Source organism: Stenella coeruleoalba (assembly GCF_951394435.1).
Source record: "Stenella coeruleoalba genome assembly, chromosome: 16".
In the NCBI taxonomy this organism is placed as follows: Eukaryota; Metazoa; Chordata; class Mammalia; order Artiodactyla; family Delphinidae; genus Stenella; species Stenella coeruleoalba.
In genome coordinates this window covers 78678225-78694886 of record NC_137162.1, presented here as the reverse complement: position 1 = coordinate 78694886, position 16662 = coordinate 78678225, and the positions used below count along the sequence as shown (strand labels likewise).

Below are 16662 nucleotides of genomic sequence, written 5' to 3'. Positions count from 1 at the left end.
AGGTCCTGAGCCTCAGGGGTGTTGGGACAGAAGACTCACAAGGCCACACAGATGACATGAGGCCTCTTGGAAATCTGAGACTGTGTCCATTAGATTATGACTCTGAACAAAGAACATGCTGTTCTTCTGTATCCCTGTGTTGTACAGAGTAAATACCATGTAAATGGGAGGTCACTGCTATGAGTCCAATAAACCAGGCACCACATTTATACAAAGCACAGTTAGTGCAACACCCGTGCCTTTGAATCTCTCAACCACACTACAGTTTTTAATACTTCTTTTTTTTTACATTTGTAACATACCTATAAGCATAGAATCCTGAAACAGAAACAGCCTGGAAATCCCTGAGGCATGTTGCTTGTGAGTGGAATCATTAATCGGTTGTGGAATGACCTTAGTGGACCATCACCAGTGTTTTAAATAAAATAGGATAGGGGCTTCCCTGGTGGAGCAGTGGTTGAGAGTCCGCCTGCCGATGCAGGGGACGCAGGTTCGTGCCCCGGTTCGGGAAGATCTCACGTGCCGCGGAGCGGCTGGGTCCGTGAGCCATGGCCGCTGAGCCTGCGCGTCCGGAGCCTGTGCTCCGCAACGATACAGGCCACAGCGGTGAGAGGCCCGCGTACCGCAAAAAAAAAAAAAAAAAGGATAAAAAATATCAGATGGCAACATGTGTAGTAAGGACCGGTACTGTCTTGTGAACTTGTGTGTCAGTTAAATATACCAATGTTTGTACTGATCACAGTGTAAAACTAAAGCTATTGCAGATCACAGTCAAAAAAGAGGGAAACCACTGATCTAGTCCAAGCCCCTTATTTCACCAATCAGGATATTTAGATAAAGAGGTTGAGAGGCTTGTCCAAGGTCATGCATGCACAGCCAGAGAGATGGGTCAAGAATCAGATGTCCTTACACCCCACTCCAGGGCTCTTTACATGAAAACCTAAAGACCAACACTCTATGTTAAGGACACTAAAATTATATCTATTTATATACACTAAAAAGCATATAAATAAAATATACACTATAAAGAAAATACACGATGAAATTATAGTCTATAGAGATAGTCTATGTAGTCTACAGATAAAGCATCTTTATATAAATTTAACTGGAAATATATGAAAAAACGTTCAAGAGCTATCAAGTGACAAGTATTTACTGAACCCTACTTATGAAAAACAAGATTCTAAGCACCGTAGAAGATACTAAGCATAAAATATCCAGTCCTTGGATACAGGAAAATGGGGCTCTTTCTGCTTTCCACAGAGCTACATATTAAAGATCCATTAGGTTTTCCCTGTGCTACGCCCAAAAGACAGGATTTTCAAAATAATCACCAATAACTCAGTGTCCCCCAGTTCTCTTACTTAAGTAATAAGATGCGTGTGTAACAGATCTGCCTACCTCAGATCAGGCCCCTGGTTTACCGCCACTCCTCCCTCCTGGATACAGGCCCAGCTCAGCAAGGTTTGTGGGAGGGGGCACCGGCTATATACCACGAGGTTAAGTCCCAAGGAAATGGAGGGGTATTCCTTCTCTTTGTTGAACTTTATACCTTGTGACTTCATTACCATACTTTTTCAGCAAATGTTTCCTTTAAACACGATTTTTTTTTTTTGCGGTACGCGGGCCTCTCACTGTTGTGGCCTCTCCCGTTGCGGAGCATGGGCTCCGGACGCGCAGGTTCAGCGGCCGTGGCTCACGGGCCCAGCCGCTCCGCGGCATGTGGGATCTTCCCGGACCAGGGCACGAACCCGCGTCCTCTGCATCGGCAGGCGGACTCTCAACCACTGCGCCACCAGGGAAGCCCTAAACACGATTTTTTAAAAATATTGTTTCATTCTACTGAGTGATGTTAAGAATCACAAGTTTTGGGTTTCCCTGGTGGCGCAGTGGTTAAGAATCCACCTGCCAATTCAAGGGACACGGATTTGAGCCCTGGTCCAGGAAGATCCCACATGCTGCAGAGCAACTAAGCCCGTGCCCCACAACTACTGAGCCTGCTCTCTAGAGCCCACAAGCCACAACTACTGAAGCCCATGTGCCATAACTATTGAGCCTGCGCTCTAGAGCCCACGAGCCACAACTACTGAAGCCCATGTGCCATAACTACTGAGCCTATGCTCTAGAGCCCACGAGCCACAACTACTGAAGCCCGTGTGCCATAACTACTGAGCCTGCGCTCTAGAGCCCACCAGCCACAACTACTGAAGCCCGTGTGCCGTAACTACTGAGCCTGTGCTCTAGAGCCTGCAAGCCACAACTACTGACGCCTGCACGCCTAGAGCCCGTGCTCCGCAACAAGAGAAGCCACCGCAGTGAGAAGCCCGCACATCACAAGAGTAGCCCCTGCTCGCCGCAACTAGAGAAATCCCGTGCACAGCAATGAAGACCCAATGCAGCCAAAATTAATAAATAAAAATAAATAAATTTATATTAAAAAAAGAAGAGTCACAAGTTTTCCTGGGAGAATATTTTTCAAATCAAAAATAAAAGTAAAAATCTGCTTTATAGCCAATTTACCAAGAACTTTAATAACCAGTCTAATCACCAATTAAGAATAAAAAATCAGAGCAACAGTTGATACAGAATCCCTGTTGGTTAGTTATTAGGTTGATGAAATAAAATTAAAACCCAGAACTCCACTTATCCTAAGTGCAAGAGGAAGAAAGAAAAATGAGTGGCTATTATATACCAAACCTCAAAACTTTACTTCTTAGGGATTATGATTTGACCTTAGATCAATCAGTATTCCCACTTTAATTATTTACTTTGTCTAGATACAATCAGTATTAAGGTTACTTCACTTTCTTTAAATTTACTCACTTTTAAATTTAGTCTCATCCCAAGTAATTCTTAAAATAACTCTCTGAAGTGTTAATTATTTCCAACATATGGTAAAATAATACATAACCACTAAAATTCGAAATGTTCACCCTACATCTAAAATCATCTCTCATACCATCAGCAGTATTAACATGGTGACTGATCTGCCTACACCTTGAAACAAATGATTCAAAGGTACTATTGCAATGTGAATAACTGAAAAAGTGTCCATGTTTCACAATATGTAAAAAAAATCCTGAAATTCAATACATGGATTTACCACAATTTTATTACCAGAAGTCAGTGGGGAAAACAAAGAAAAGGCTTCGGATAGCTACTTCTGTTTTTTCTGTTTCTTAGTTCGTCCACTTTTCTTCTGTCCTTTCTTTCTCTTCTTCATGAGAACAGCTTTTTCTCCGATAAACGAAGTTTTAGAATGTTGTGCATTTTTTGAAGAAAAATTAGGTCCCTGCTTAGGTTTACTGACATTCTTCAAACTAGGATTTGAATTTTGTTTTAATTTTTCTTTATGGACAGAACGCATGACTCTGAGTTTTCTTCCCATCAGTTCAGAGTTATTTAATTTCAGAGCAAGATGAACAGCATCTGTATTCTGCAATAAAAATCAAAATATTAAATTTTCACCAGAAACTCATGTGCAAAGAAACAAGTAAAATGGTGACTTTTCTGGATTAGAACAACTTTCAAGCTTGCATATAGAAACCCCTCTCATTTCCACAGCCAAGAAGTCCAATCCAAAGTACTGAACTACAAGCAGCTGTTCTTGTAGTTTTAATCATGCTCCCTCTCATGAGTTTCTCCCCAGGAAGCACTCAAGCTGCCCTGTCAAATAATCAGATAAGTCACAATCCAAGAGGCTTCATTTTTCTCAATGTAAATTCAATTAACAAGGTCAGTCCTATAGTGTCTTTTAAACCAATAAGCCTCCTCTTCACAAGGCTCTTCCTGAAAAAGCCCTGCTGTATTAGTTGATTTGAGAGCAGAGAACTCTCTATTACAGTCCTTGAGATGGATCAGTCAGACTAGATGCCTTGTAGGGTTCCCTTTAGGCCCAAAATTCTATTATTCTTTTATTCTAATAGAGAGCCACTAAATGCTAACCACCCTGAATATTCATGACATGTCTGTTAAAGGACTTTACAAACTTATCAATAGTCAGAGGACAGAGCAGAGAAACAGTGAGATAACTACATCACAGTCATGATGGCAGGCTGTGACCACGTTTCTTCAAAGCTGCTGGTCATACGTACTAAGAGCCTTAAAGATGGTCAGATGTCTTGACCTGGTTAGTGGTAACCCATTGGGGAGCTTTCCTAAAGAAGTAATCCAAAAATGGAGGCAAACATTTGAAGGAAAAAACATAACCACTCTGATCTCATTATTACAGAGAAAAAGAGAGAACACTGCAAACATGCAACATTTGGCACACACTAGGGAAGACAGTATACACGCTCAGTGGAACATACTTACACGACAGAAAACAACATAAAGCAGCTTGCAGAATCTTATGTTCACAAATATTAAGTTTGACCATAAAAAAGGCGGTGCAGATAAAAAAAGGAAGTACATGGATGGGCTGTTGTGAAGGGAAGGCCACACGTGTATTCTAATAATTTTAGGCATGAGACACTGGCTAATATTTAGTGAACTAAATATAACCAAGAGAACTAACGTTCTCTTCTACCTGAGTGAACGATCAGTTCTTCTCTCCATTTTACAGAAGGTGGAGATTCAGAGATTTAATACCTTTAGTATCCAGTATCTAAAACATTATTTAACAACATTAATGTGGAGAAATAACTAGAACATCTCCTGGTTGGATGCAATTATACGAACAGGAGTCTATTATACTGTGGTGGGTTATGAATGTAGTTTTCTTAAGGTGGAATTTTGAGGATGACAGTGAGAGTTACGTCTGAAGGATGGGGCAGCAGTGACAGCCTCTCCAGGCGCACTTCAAGGACAGTGAGGATACATCAGCCTCCCTACCTCAAAGAGCACGTAGCCAAAGCCTCTGCTGGCTCCTGTAACTTGATCCCGCACGATCCTTACAGCCACAGTGTTCCCACAGTCCAGAAAGTGTTTCTCAACCGCAGATTCTTCAGCTTCTAAAAACAGATTCAACCCCAGTGGAAGTGAGGGCTTGGAATCGCCTTAGGAAGCTGGAGATGTTTCATAATACACCAAGGGTAAGCACAGCCTCAAGGTAACCAGTCAAGTTACACCCCGCGCTTCTTAAAGGTAGTCTTAAAGCGAAACATTATGTTACCAACTCAGATGTTATTTGCATTACTTCAGTGATAAACAGGTACTTTATTTGTTTAAACAAACTTACTGTATGGGAGATTCCCCACAAATACAGATCTCTTGTCCCTCTGAAACACAAAGAGGGTTAATAAAAATCATTCATGGAGCAGAAAACAGAAGTCACCCTAAAGTCCACCCTTGTCCTCACCCCACACACCTGACGGGGCTCCATCTCCTGATTTCCCCGCCCTCCGGGCCCGTTTGATTCCCTTTCTTCCGCCTTCCCCGCTGGAGTGTGAGCGAGCCCCAGAGCGGGGAGTGCTTCTGTTCACAGCTGGCACTGACCCACGGCAGTGCTCAAGGAAGGCCTGCTCTATTGGGGGTGGGCAAACTTTTTCTGGAAAGGGCCAGAAAGCAAATATTTTAGGCTTTGTGGGCCACGTGGTCTCTGCTGTACCTACCTGCCTGGTTGGATGACAGTAAAACTTTATTAACAGAAACGGGCCGCAAACAGATTGGGCCCTCAAGCCAGTTTGCGGACCCCGTGCCAGGTCCACAATCAAAGCCAGGGCTGTCAGCCAGGCCTCTGTCATTTCTCAACTAGTCACCCTGACGCCGACCGTAACGCACTCTGTTTCTGCGGTGAGTTCTTGCAACTCACACTTCATCCGTTTCAAGAGACCTTGAGGAACAGCTTTGGACAAAACCCAGACTCCTCCCCATGTTAGGCCAGGGTCTTCATGATTGGCCTCCACCTATTTCTCCAACAGCTACTCTTATCCCGCCCCTCCTCACACGCCAGCCACTACTAACTGCATCAGGCTCTGCCATTCCCTCAGCAAATTAGGTTTTGGTCCCCACCATTCATACTGTTCAAAATTTTTTTGCCTGGATAACAGACTCGTCTTGCAAGACTGATAGAACACCTGTTCTCCTGGAAACCCTCCTTTGTCCCTTCTTGCTGGCAACCCCCCAAATCAAGTGCTCCATTCCTGAGCTGACAAAGCATCCTGGGCATTTATGACAGTATTTATCATAAAATCGTCTGCTCATCTTTACCTTTATCCTGTGAACTCCTAGAGAACTGAGTCTGTATCTCAGCACTGAATGCCTGACACAGAGGACGGACTCAAAAACTGTTTAATGACTGATTTAACTTTAGACCTCAGTCTATAAAATAAGGTGCTGGCCCCGATGCTCTCTAACGTAACTTCTGGCCTCTCTCTTTAGGACTACTGGATCTAACGTATGGGTGGGAACCACTTTCTTGAAGCTGATGCTGACTTAGAGGGCATTAGCTGAGACCACAGAGGGCAAAGGCTGTCTCCTCTGTGCTTCCCGCATGCTCCCTGCTGACCCCACTGCTCTCCCAGCACAAGCTCAGAAGAACTACTCACAGATGAGGTCTCAGATGCAAGATCCACTCTAACACGAAATCCATCTGCAATTTGGGCCCCATTTCTGGTATAAATACGAAGGGAAAATTGTTGTTAAAAACAAGTGCTGAGTTACTGGGATATTTGCTCTGAAGTGAAACCAAAGAATAAAGCATGGACTCATACACACTTAAATTACAATAATTCTGTCCAAACCTCAAAGAGATGAAATTACCTTTCCAGTGCTTTTGTAGCAGCACTCTCGTCCTTAAACACAACATAAGCGTTAATATTTTTCTGATCAGGATGAATTTTACGTCTACACCAAAAACAAAAAAAAAACAAAGAAAAGAAAAAAAAGACAATGTAAAATTTGTTAATCTCAAAGTCACTGAAATAAATATAGCTTGTTTTCCACTCTCAACACATATGACAAGAATTTCTGGGGGGAGTTTCATCTCTTTTAATAAATATTTAGTAATAACTCAAAAAAATAACACACAACTTACACAGATATGGGCTGATACACGTGACTCAGGCCTCCTTACTAGTCATCACTGTGAGAGACCAGCAAGCGCCCCCGGGCAACCCACCACACTACAACTACTGGGCTGGCCACACAGTTCGTTCGAGTGACACCTTACGGGAAAACTCGAATGAACTTTTTGGCTAACCCAGCATCACCTTAGCTGCAGCTCTGTATCTAAGGCACACACAGATGGGAAAGACAACGTGCTTTTTCCTTTTTACTGTAAAATAAAAAACTACACAGACATGTACAGCTTAGGGAATTATTATAGGAACCACTTCCCTGCGTGTCTATGTGGTTTTATCACCCAAGTGTCTACTCCTAGACATACTTTGGTCTTGTCCAGTTTTCAACTTGAAAAGTCTTCTGACTCCTGTTTAAACTGTAGGATTCCCCATTTATCTCTCCATCTTATAGTGTGACCTATAGAATTTCCCTGGAAAAACCTGGCCAGCCAATAGCAACCATGAGGCCCCTCTGATTTTAAGATGCATTTTGATTTTAAAAATGTTAAGGTATGGGAAATGTCACCTTAGAATTGATGAAATATGATACTTGTGATTTACAATAGAATTTTTAGGTGCAAAACTTTCTTATTCTCTTCAAACACTATGCCTGATTAAACGTCCTTGAAATTTCTCATGACACATTTTAAGTTATTTTGCAATTCTTATCCTTGACTCTACAATTTATGTTGAGGCTTGAAGACGAACATCTGACAAATTTATATGTTATTACAGACATAAGAAAACAATAAAACATGATGTTTTATCCAAATACAAACATCTATGAGGTTAAGAAATGATTTCTATTTTAACCAAAATGGAAGAGAATTTATGACTACTCCCTTTCTCTAATTATAAACTTACTTTATTGCTGCCAACTTTTTGGACAAAATTCCCTCTGCTGGAATCTTTTAAGAGAAAAAAAAAAGTATTAAAGAAAAATCATTGTTTAAAATATTATTTCAAAATAATTATATTTTAATTAATTGAATTCTAAATATCTAAGTCTGATATGATGTGATTAAAAACATTCTAAGGAAATAATGAATCAGAAACAACTGTCCTAGTGTTGTATGAACAGGACCTGGTGGCTGAGGACAAACATTTCCAATGATAGTGCCACATTCAGATTTCACAGGCAGTGACTCTCAAACCAGGCAGAAGTTACAAATGACTTGAAGGGATCTCTGGTCGTGAGGGGGCAATGATGTTGAAGACACACGTGAAGAGTGTTAAGGAAAATTGTTTTATAAAATCAGCATGGAAAAAAGGGACACTTCTAAATTAATACCGTATATGCTATATGATTTTAAATATATCATTTGATAAATAATATAAGAAGATACTACTTCAGTATCTGTAATTGGACAAATAAGGGAATCTCCTTTATATTCAGAGTCATGTTACTGTCAGTCATATAAGGGTCATACCTAAGAGTGAAGGGGGCAGGTAGGGAAAACTTTACAGAGAGGTGGAAATTCAAGTCAGCAACTGTGACTGTCAGCAATGTGTGCCAAATACCACCAGGTACAGAGAACACAAAGGTAAAAGGATACAGACTGCAAGTTCACAAGTCCAGGGGTGTCTATAAATGCCAACCCCATTTAGGGCAGTTACTATAAATCTCTGGAAGAGTTTTTTCTTTTAGTCTCAATAGTTTATATAGTAAAACTAAGAAACTTGAACTATTTCTTCTCAGTCTGTTCTGCTCAAACTAACATATGGTCAAACTCTCAAAATGTAGACGGGAAAACAGTATGACACATGAGAAATGCCCACGTGAATAACTGACATGGGAATGCTGGTCATCAAAACACATCTATTGGATGCCTTCTAGGAGCTCTCAAGGACCTGTGTTCTGTTATTAAAGATACGAATGAATAAATATAAGGCAATAAAGTACAAAAAGAATATATATACAGTGAAATACTACTCAGCCTTAAAAAAGAAGGAAATCTTGCCATTTGAGACAACATGGATAGATGCTGAGGGTATTATGCTAAGTGAACTAAGTCAACGACAGATGCTGTATGATGTCACTTATATGTGCAATCAAAAAAACACAACAGGGAATTCCCTGGCGGTCCAGTGGTTAGGACTCTGAGCTCTCACCGCCGAGGGCCTGGATTCAATCCCTGGTCGGGGAACTAAGATCCCGCAAGCAGTGCAGCCGAAAACAAACAAAACAAAACTCAGAGATACGGAGAACAGACTGGCGGTTACCAGAGGAGAAAGGGGTTGAAAGTGAGTGAAATGGGTGAAGGGGGTCAACTGCATGGTAAACAAAGACTGAACTCTTATGTTGAACACCTGAAACTAACATAATGTTACATACCAATCTGACATCAATTAAAAAAATAAAAAAATGAACTGAGCAAAAGGACAAGGGTGGGAAAGCCCAAGCACATGATTGGCAATGAGGGCAGCTCCCGGGTTGCAGGACAGTCCCATGTAGAAGAACGCAGGGCCCCAGGGCCACCCTGTGCAGGCTGTCAGGCAAAGAACCAAGGACACTGACAGCGAGAAAAATGAAAAGCTTTTAGGGAACGCCATACATATTTGATGTGCACCAGGTGCAGGTGCTAGTGACCAAGGAGGAGCCACACAAACAGGGTGTTTGTAGTCACAGCTCAGTCTGGTGGGACAGGAGCTCTAACAATGACAGAGCGGTGTCATAAGGACTATAGTGAAGCACAGGGTGCTGCAGGGCGCACAGCAGGGTCACCTGACTTACCAGTAATCCAGGGACAAGGAAGAATCAGGGCAGGCCCCCTGAAGGGAACTCCAGGCCAAGGCAGGGGTGGTGGTGTGTATAATATTCACGGGAGGGGAGGTGGAGGGGAGGAATTCTGGGCAGGAGGTCCAGGAGGAAGTACTTTAGGAAGATTAAGCTGACGGTGGTGCGATGCATGCATCTGAGGCAGACTGAAAGCACGACCCGTAAAAGGCCTCTGCAACTCTTCTGGCAAGAGCTGTGAACACTAAGGTGGAACAATGGAAAAAGAAAGAACTCCTCTTGGGAAGAAACCACAGCTGAAAAACAGCAGGTGGCATAGGCTGGGGTGGGGGACTGACGGAGGTAAAGCACAGACGCGCTGAAAACGGGCAGGACACCCAAGTGGATGTGTCAGGCAAGGATCTGATATGAGGAAACAGGACTCAGAAGGGCAGACAAAATACACACGTGATAAGCGTGAGGAACAGACACCATGATAGGAATTACGGAGACTGCACCAAAACCTTGGGAAATGTCTCCTTTCAGAGAAGTGGGCGGTTTTGCCCGCTGGGGACATCTGGCAATGTCTGGGAATATATTTGGCTGTTAAACTGGGGTGGGGAGGATGCTACCAGCACCTAGCAGGTGGAGGCCAGGGGTCCTGCATTGCACAAGGCAGCCTCCAACAACTAAGAGCCAACCAGCAGCAAATGTCAATAGTATCAAGGCTGAGAAACCCCATTTTAGACAATCACGTTGAGAAAACGCAGTTGGAAACAAGGAACAAACATCTCCTACACTATACTAATACATATTAATTACATTAAAAAACATATGAGTGATGCTTATTCATGCTCCACGGAACATGGCTATAACTGGTCTACAGAGTGCTCAGCTGGTGAAATCAGATACCATTTATTTCCATAAAGTTTTAACATTAAATTGATTAAAACATACTTTATCTTTCTATGTCAGACCATAAGTACTGCTCTGCAGCGTCATGCAAACCCCTCATATGAACACCTATGATTCCAGAAATGCTACTCAACAGGTGTGAACGTTTCCACCTACTCAATTAACACACAAACAAATGTCACCCATCCACCCTCCAAAGTACACTTAGTAAGGACAGCATTTTATATTTGAACTCATTAAATTAGCTAACAAAGTCCAAGAGTCAGCAATCGATACTACTGTGATTCTTCTTTGGGGCTAGATTTGAGCCTGTCGGTTCTAAAGGTTAAAGTCAAGGGCTCCTCCAACTCACTAAAACCGACATATGAATAAGTTGGATTTAAATGCAAAACATTTTAAGATTATGCAATTTTAAGGGGGCGGAACACATACCAGAGAACGAAATCGTACAGATTCTATCTGTCCGTACTCTTTAAAAAATGACTTCAGCTTCTAAAATAAAAAAAACATATATATATACACACTCATATATATATATATTTCAGTCCACTTTCAGAACATCAAATAAATACCAGAAAAAGGAATTAAGTAAAACGGTCTGATAATCTTTTACTGCCATGTTTTCAGAATATTTCAGGAAAAGTAGGTAACTATTCAGTTAGAAGACAAAAAACTTTTACTGAAACTTATATAAAAAGAAAACACAATTCAAGTTCATGTTAGTATCTATAAGGCACACAACATTTTTTCTTTCAATCTTTTATAATCTTTACTACAGGTAAACTAAGATTATATATTCCATAAATTCTCTCATCTTTTCACCCTGGCTTATTTAAACCAGAAATGGATTTTAAGGATCCTTTATGTCACCATGGGAAATTCCCCAACTGTCTGGAATTAAGACCATCAGATTGAAGAAAAGTCTTAGGATGAATTTTATACATTATTCTTATGACTGGCTCAGGATGTGAAGAAGGTATATGTTTCACAGTTTGCACAATAATTTCTATAAGCAATTTTAATCCAAAAATAACTTATTAAATGTGTAAAGCACCACAAACACTCCCTTCCCTTGAGGAAGGTAAGTAACCAAAACTACCCTAGAAAGTCAAATGGGTTACGTTCTACAAAGTAATCACACATCAAATGCTAGGGGACAAAAGGGCAAGGGGGAAAGGGAAAAACCAGGAAGTAACTTTCTAGTACTGTTTTGTTTTTAAGAAAGTGGAATTGAAATTGTTCTTCAAAAGATAAGCAGGATTTTAACCGAAGGGATTGCCACCAGGGTGACTATCACATAAACACACAGAAAGTAAAGGGCATGTCTTGGTTTAGTGAACCCCACATAACGGAAGAAACTTAGGATGTATGCATTCATTTACACGACAAATATTCAACAAGCCTCTACTACACACCAGGCACTGTTTCAAGTGCTAAGGGACAGAGCAGTGAAGAAAAGAGATAAACATCCCTGCACATATGGCGCTTCCGTTCTAGTGGCATATAAGAGAAGATAGAGCTGGAGGAAAAAACCAGATAGGAGACCACTGCAATATTTCAGACAAGACTTGCAAAAGCCTGAAGTAGGGCAGTGACTTCGGGAATGGAAAGGAGCAGGTGGACACTAGAATCAATCTATAGAATGATATATGTAGTCATTTATAATGAAGTTATATATTAATGATTTATTTAATAAAGTGACAGTAAACAAAATCACGAATTATTAATTTCTCTGCATGTTAACAATATACAGACTACACACTCACCTTCTTATTACAGGTGACAGGCAAATTTCCAACAAACACAGTTCTCTCATTCTTTAATCTCTCTTCTTGGTTGGTTTGAATTTTCTTTCTTTGATTTACAGCTGTGTGATCTACATCATCAAGTACTTCTTTATCGGCAATTTTAACACCAGATTGAGAATTTTTCCTTTTCTTCCCTTGTTTCTGGTGAATTTCTTCTTCTAAATCAGCAATTGCTAAAGCATTTTCTCTTTTTAAGTCAAAAAAAAAAAAATTCATAGAAGTCAGGTCTCGTATTTGACAAAGCACATTGATTAGAAAAATTTCCCATCTACTTCTGGTCCTCCTATATATCAACTTACCATTCACAAATACATCTACATTTAAACAGCATTATCAAAAAGTGACGGGTATCTTTAGGAAACTCAAGAGTTAGAAAAAGTTAAGGTCAATTTCTGAAGATCGGTTAAAATTGCCAGGTAATAAACAGAGCAACAAAAGTTCACGTAAACAGAAGCTGGCTCACGTAAAGCTTTGGGGATTTAGTTGACACTCTACCAAAGCCTAATTCCATTCTCTGCTCTAGAATTCCAGGGTTACTGCAGCACTCCCAGGGGGTCTATGAAGGTTAATATGCCGGCAAAGTACTTAGCTTTGTAAAAGCAATCTGGCGAAGAGGAGAAATCAGATTTCCTACTGCAGTATTTCAAGGACTGCTTGTCAAAAGCAAATTCCCCCAATATTGTGAAGTACTGGTGCACTTGGGTAAAGAGAAAATGGAAATGGTCCAAAAAGAGAAATGGAACAGGAACTTAGGAGTGAGGGGAGAGAATGGGTAGTAGGAGTCATAAAACTCATTCATTCATTCATTCAATAAATATTTACTACTCAGTTCTAGCCTCTGGGGATACAAAGATAAAAGAGACTATTAGAGGCCTTTCAGTAGTCCAGTCTCTGGAGCAATAGGCAAGGTTCACCATAAAATGGTTAACGTGTATAATACATGGTGTAGAAACATAAAAGAAACAAGAAAGGCTCTCAGAGGAGGAAAGGCAGTGTATAGCACATGGTCAGTCCTCAGTAAATGTTGACCGTTTCATCCCTCCACTAGACCACAAGCTCCAGTAAGCAGAGGGTCAATGTCTAGTTTTTTGTTCACTATGGTATATAAAATACCTAGTAGGAGTGAAAGGAAATGAGACAGTATGTCAAGGAGGACCATGCCTGTTATGCAAAAGTGCTTAGATTTTTATCCCACAGAGGATGGGGAACCCCTGAAGACTCTGAAAGTGCCTAAAAGAGATCATTTGGGCAGCAGAGCAGAAGACAATTATGAAAGGGACAAGGCTGGATAAGGGAGACCAGTAAGGAGACAGTTACAACTGCAGGCATCTCAGAAGACAACAGACCCACCAGGGCAAGGGAGAAGGTGGAAAGGGGAAGCAGATTAAAAGAGATAATTAAAAGACAGCATCATTAGGACTTGGCAAATGATTAGATACGCAGGGAAAAGAAAGAGCCTAAGTTGACTCCCAAGTCACAGGCTCGGGCAACAGGAAGGCTGATGGTACCACTCATGCAGAGGAACAGGTTTGATGAGGATAATATGCTCGGTTTGAAGCATCCTGAATTTGAGGTGTATATGAATATAGAGCTAGAGATGCCAGTAGACAAACAGATATACAGGTTTATAGATGAAGAAAGAGCGATGAGAATTGTGGAGCCACGAGGACCGGGAGATTGCCCAGAATGAAGGGTGGGAAAAAAGTCATGAGAAGATGACCAAGAACAGAATCCCGAGGGAAATCAACATTTAAGGAACAGTCAGAAGGAAAGTGCCCACAATACCACTGAGAAGGAGCAGAAAGACAAGAGGAGGAAGAGACTGCTATCAAAGACTCCAACAGCTTCGAGAAGGAAAGCAACCACGTGACATGTAAAAGCAAGGACTCAGACAAAGGCTGTACTGCCTACTAAATATGGCACCTACCTAGGTCAGGATGGCTTCCCTGAGCACTGTTTCAGAAGTATGGTCATATCACATAAAAACGAACACAACAAACAACCAACCAGAGTGCAAGTTCATGGAAAAGAAAACAGATCAAGAAAAGGAAGAGAGCGCAAGTATAAACATCTTTTTCTAAAAGCTTGGCAATGAAGGGAAGGTTTGAGGGGATGGAGCAAACAGGGACACATGACTGCAGAAGGGGTTTTGCTGGATGTCTTTTTTTAAGATGAGAATCTTGAGAGGACAGATCAAAGATACAGATATCTGATGACATAAACCCTAAGGAGGCAGAAGAGGTATGTGCTATATATAAACAGCACAGGTGACTGAATTAATCTTGGACAAGGAGGAAGACACCCTTCTCTGAAAGGGGAAGAAATTAAAGATGTGCACAGTTACAAGCAGTAGGAGAACCAGAAGTAGTAGCTCACAACTGTTAGCAATTAAAAAAAATAACTCTCAGAGGAGTTCCCTGGCGGTCCAGTGGTTAGGATTTCAGGCTTTCACTGCTGGGGGCCCAGGTTCAATCCCTGGTCAGGGAACTAAGATCCCGCAAGCTCCCTGGGGCAGCCCCCCCCACCAAAAAATTATCAGATTAGGTAACAAGATCACCTGCCAAGAGAAAACAGAGAGATAAAGGGCATGAAGAGAGTGGCCTGACAGGCTGAGGAAAGTTAATGAGGAACCTATAATGGTACTGCTATATGGATCTCAATTCAAATAAACTTTTTTTAAAAAAATTAAACTAATGGGGGAAATTTGATCTCTGACTGAATAAGTTTAAGAAAAGCAAACTCATCTTTTCCATACGTGCTGAAATATTTATAGATGAAACCTAAGTCTTAGGTTTGCTTCCAAATAATGAGGGGGAAATGAATAGGGTAAAGATGAAACAAGATTTGCCAAATATTAATAACTGCTGATGCTGGGTACTTGGGGTTCCTTATCCTTTTCAACTTTTGAAAATGTATGGGACTTTCCATAATAAAAATTTTTAAATTATAACTATGAAGTGAGAAAAGAAATTAAGATGAACATTGCTGGTATAAGAATGTCAATTTCTTTACCATCTAATTTCTTTAACATCAACTAGGAGAGAAATTTTACCAACCTGTTTGCCAACTTTCGGTCTGCATCAGACAGTTTCTTCTTCAGTTTCAGTTTTTTGGCAGGTTCTTGCAAAAGCGGTCTTTGGATTTGGGATGAACTTTCTTCCTCCTCATCCCGTTTCCTTTTTTTGGTGGTTTCCTTTTAAAAGTTTGAAGTTACGTTTCAGACCTCATCCTTCTTAATAATTTAGTGGTCTTTCTAAAGTAGCATCTTTTCTCTCTCACTGATGTGTCCAGTAATGAAAGGTTACTTAAAATTGATCCTTATCTGCCCCACTTTAGAAAGCATGCCCTGCAAGGTAGGTTGCTTGCTTCTAAAGTTGTTCTAATGGGCCATTCGGGGTATAACGCAGTGACTTACTTCAGGAACAGGCACATACACGGGTTGAAGCTGAGGCTCCAAAGAGCCGAAGAGGGAAGCCAGCCGACCCGTGCTGCCTCTGGAGGGCCGCTTGCCGTTGAATAAACTACTGGCGACTTGTCCAACCTCATAGTCTCCTGCCAGATTCCCACAAGCGCCGTCCTCCGGGTTCTCTCTAGACACAGACATCAGAGACTCAGCGACACGACGCCACGCCCCACCCCTAGCGCCCCGAGGTCCCGAACGCATACTCCGGCCCAGGCAGACGAGCCACGCGCCACTCACCCCTCCCGCGCACTCCTCTTTTTCTTCCGTTTGTTCTTCTCTTCCAGGGCCATTCTTATCCGAGGCCTCCGAGAGGGCGGGAGCACGTGAGCCCGCACTTCCGGGTCCCGGCCACTCCTTTCTCGGAGCCACGCCCCTTCCGCCCCGAGAGTCTCTGCGGACGCCCTGGGGGCGGAGACGACGGATGGGGGGGCGGAGACGGCGGGCATGGGGGCGGAGACGGCGGGCATGGGGGCGGAGACGGCGGGCATGGGGGCGGAGACGGCGGGCATGGGGGCGGAGACAGCGGGCGAAGGAGTCGGGTCCAGGCTTCCGGACCAGTTTGTACCTCTGTCTGAGACCTAGTCTTGGGAGGGAAGTTTTCCGAGGGTAGTTGAGGCCTTAAGTACGAATAAGAATCAGCCAGGCTGGTACTGGGGTGTCAGTCCAAGCAAAGGGAAAACACTTAGGAAAACCCCTGAGTTGTCGAAGAGGAAGGAGGGAGGTTTGTCGGGAAATTAAGTTACAGGGATGTATGTCACA

At 42.0% G+C, this 16662-nt stretch overlaps 1 protein-coding gene across 2 annotated transcripts; it reads right to left on the bottom strand.

Moving 5' to 3' along the window:
- Positions 1 to 1857: 1857 nt before the first annotated feature.
- RBM34 (RNA binding motif protein 34) lies at positions 1858 to 16289 on the bottom strand. 2 transcript variants are annotated; one of them, XM_079899851.1, is made up of 11 exons: positions 16141 to 16287; positions 15856 to 16030; positions 15497 to 15633; positions 12399 to 12627; positions 11065 to 11124; positions 7866 to 7909; positions 6703 to 6786; positions 6489 to 6552; positions 5180 to 5219; positions 4834 to 4952; positions 1858 to 3436 (listed from the first exon to the last, which is right to left on the bottom strand). In XM_079899851.1, exons 1-11 carry the CDS (start codon positions 16191 to 16193, stop codon positions 3158 to 3160), a joined length of 1284 nt encoding a protein of 427 aa, XP_079755977.1. In that variant the 5' UTR covers positions 16194 to 16287; the 3' UTR covers positions 1858 to 3157. The 2 variants fall into 2 exon arrangements, with proteins under 2 accessions (XP_079755977.1, XP_079755978.1); XM_079899852.1 differs by lacking the exon at positions 11065 to 11124 and having other exon boundaries at positions 16141 to 16289.
- Positions 16290 to 16662: the final 373 nt, after the last annotated feature.

Excerpts from the sequence above, each read along its gene's own strand:
- RBM34 (XM_079899851.1), bottom strand. The coding sequence starts at position 16,193 with ATGGCCCTGGAAGAGAAGAACAAACGGAAGAAAAAGAGGAGTGCGCGG. Across the intron at positions 16,031-16,140 it reads AAGAGGAGTGCGCGGGAGGG|AGAGAACCCGGAGGACGGCG; the intron begins GTGAGTGGCGCG and ends GTCTGTGTCTAG. Across the intron at positions 11,125-12,398 it reads CTGTCACCTGTAATAAGAAG|AAGCTGAAGTCATTTTTTAA; the intron begins GTGAGTGTGTAG and ends TTTTTATTTTAG.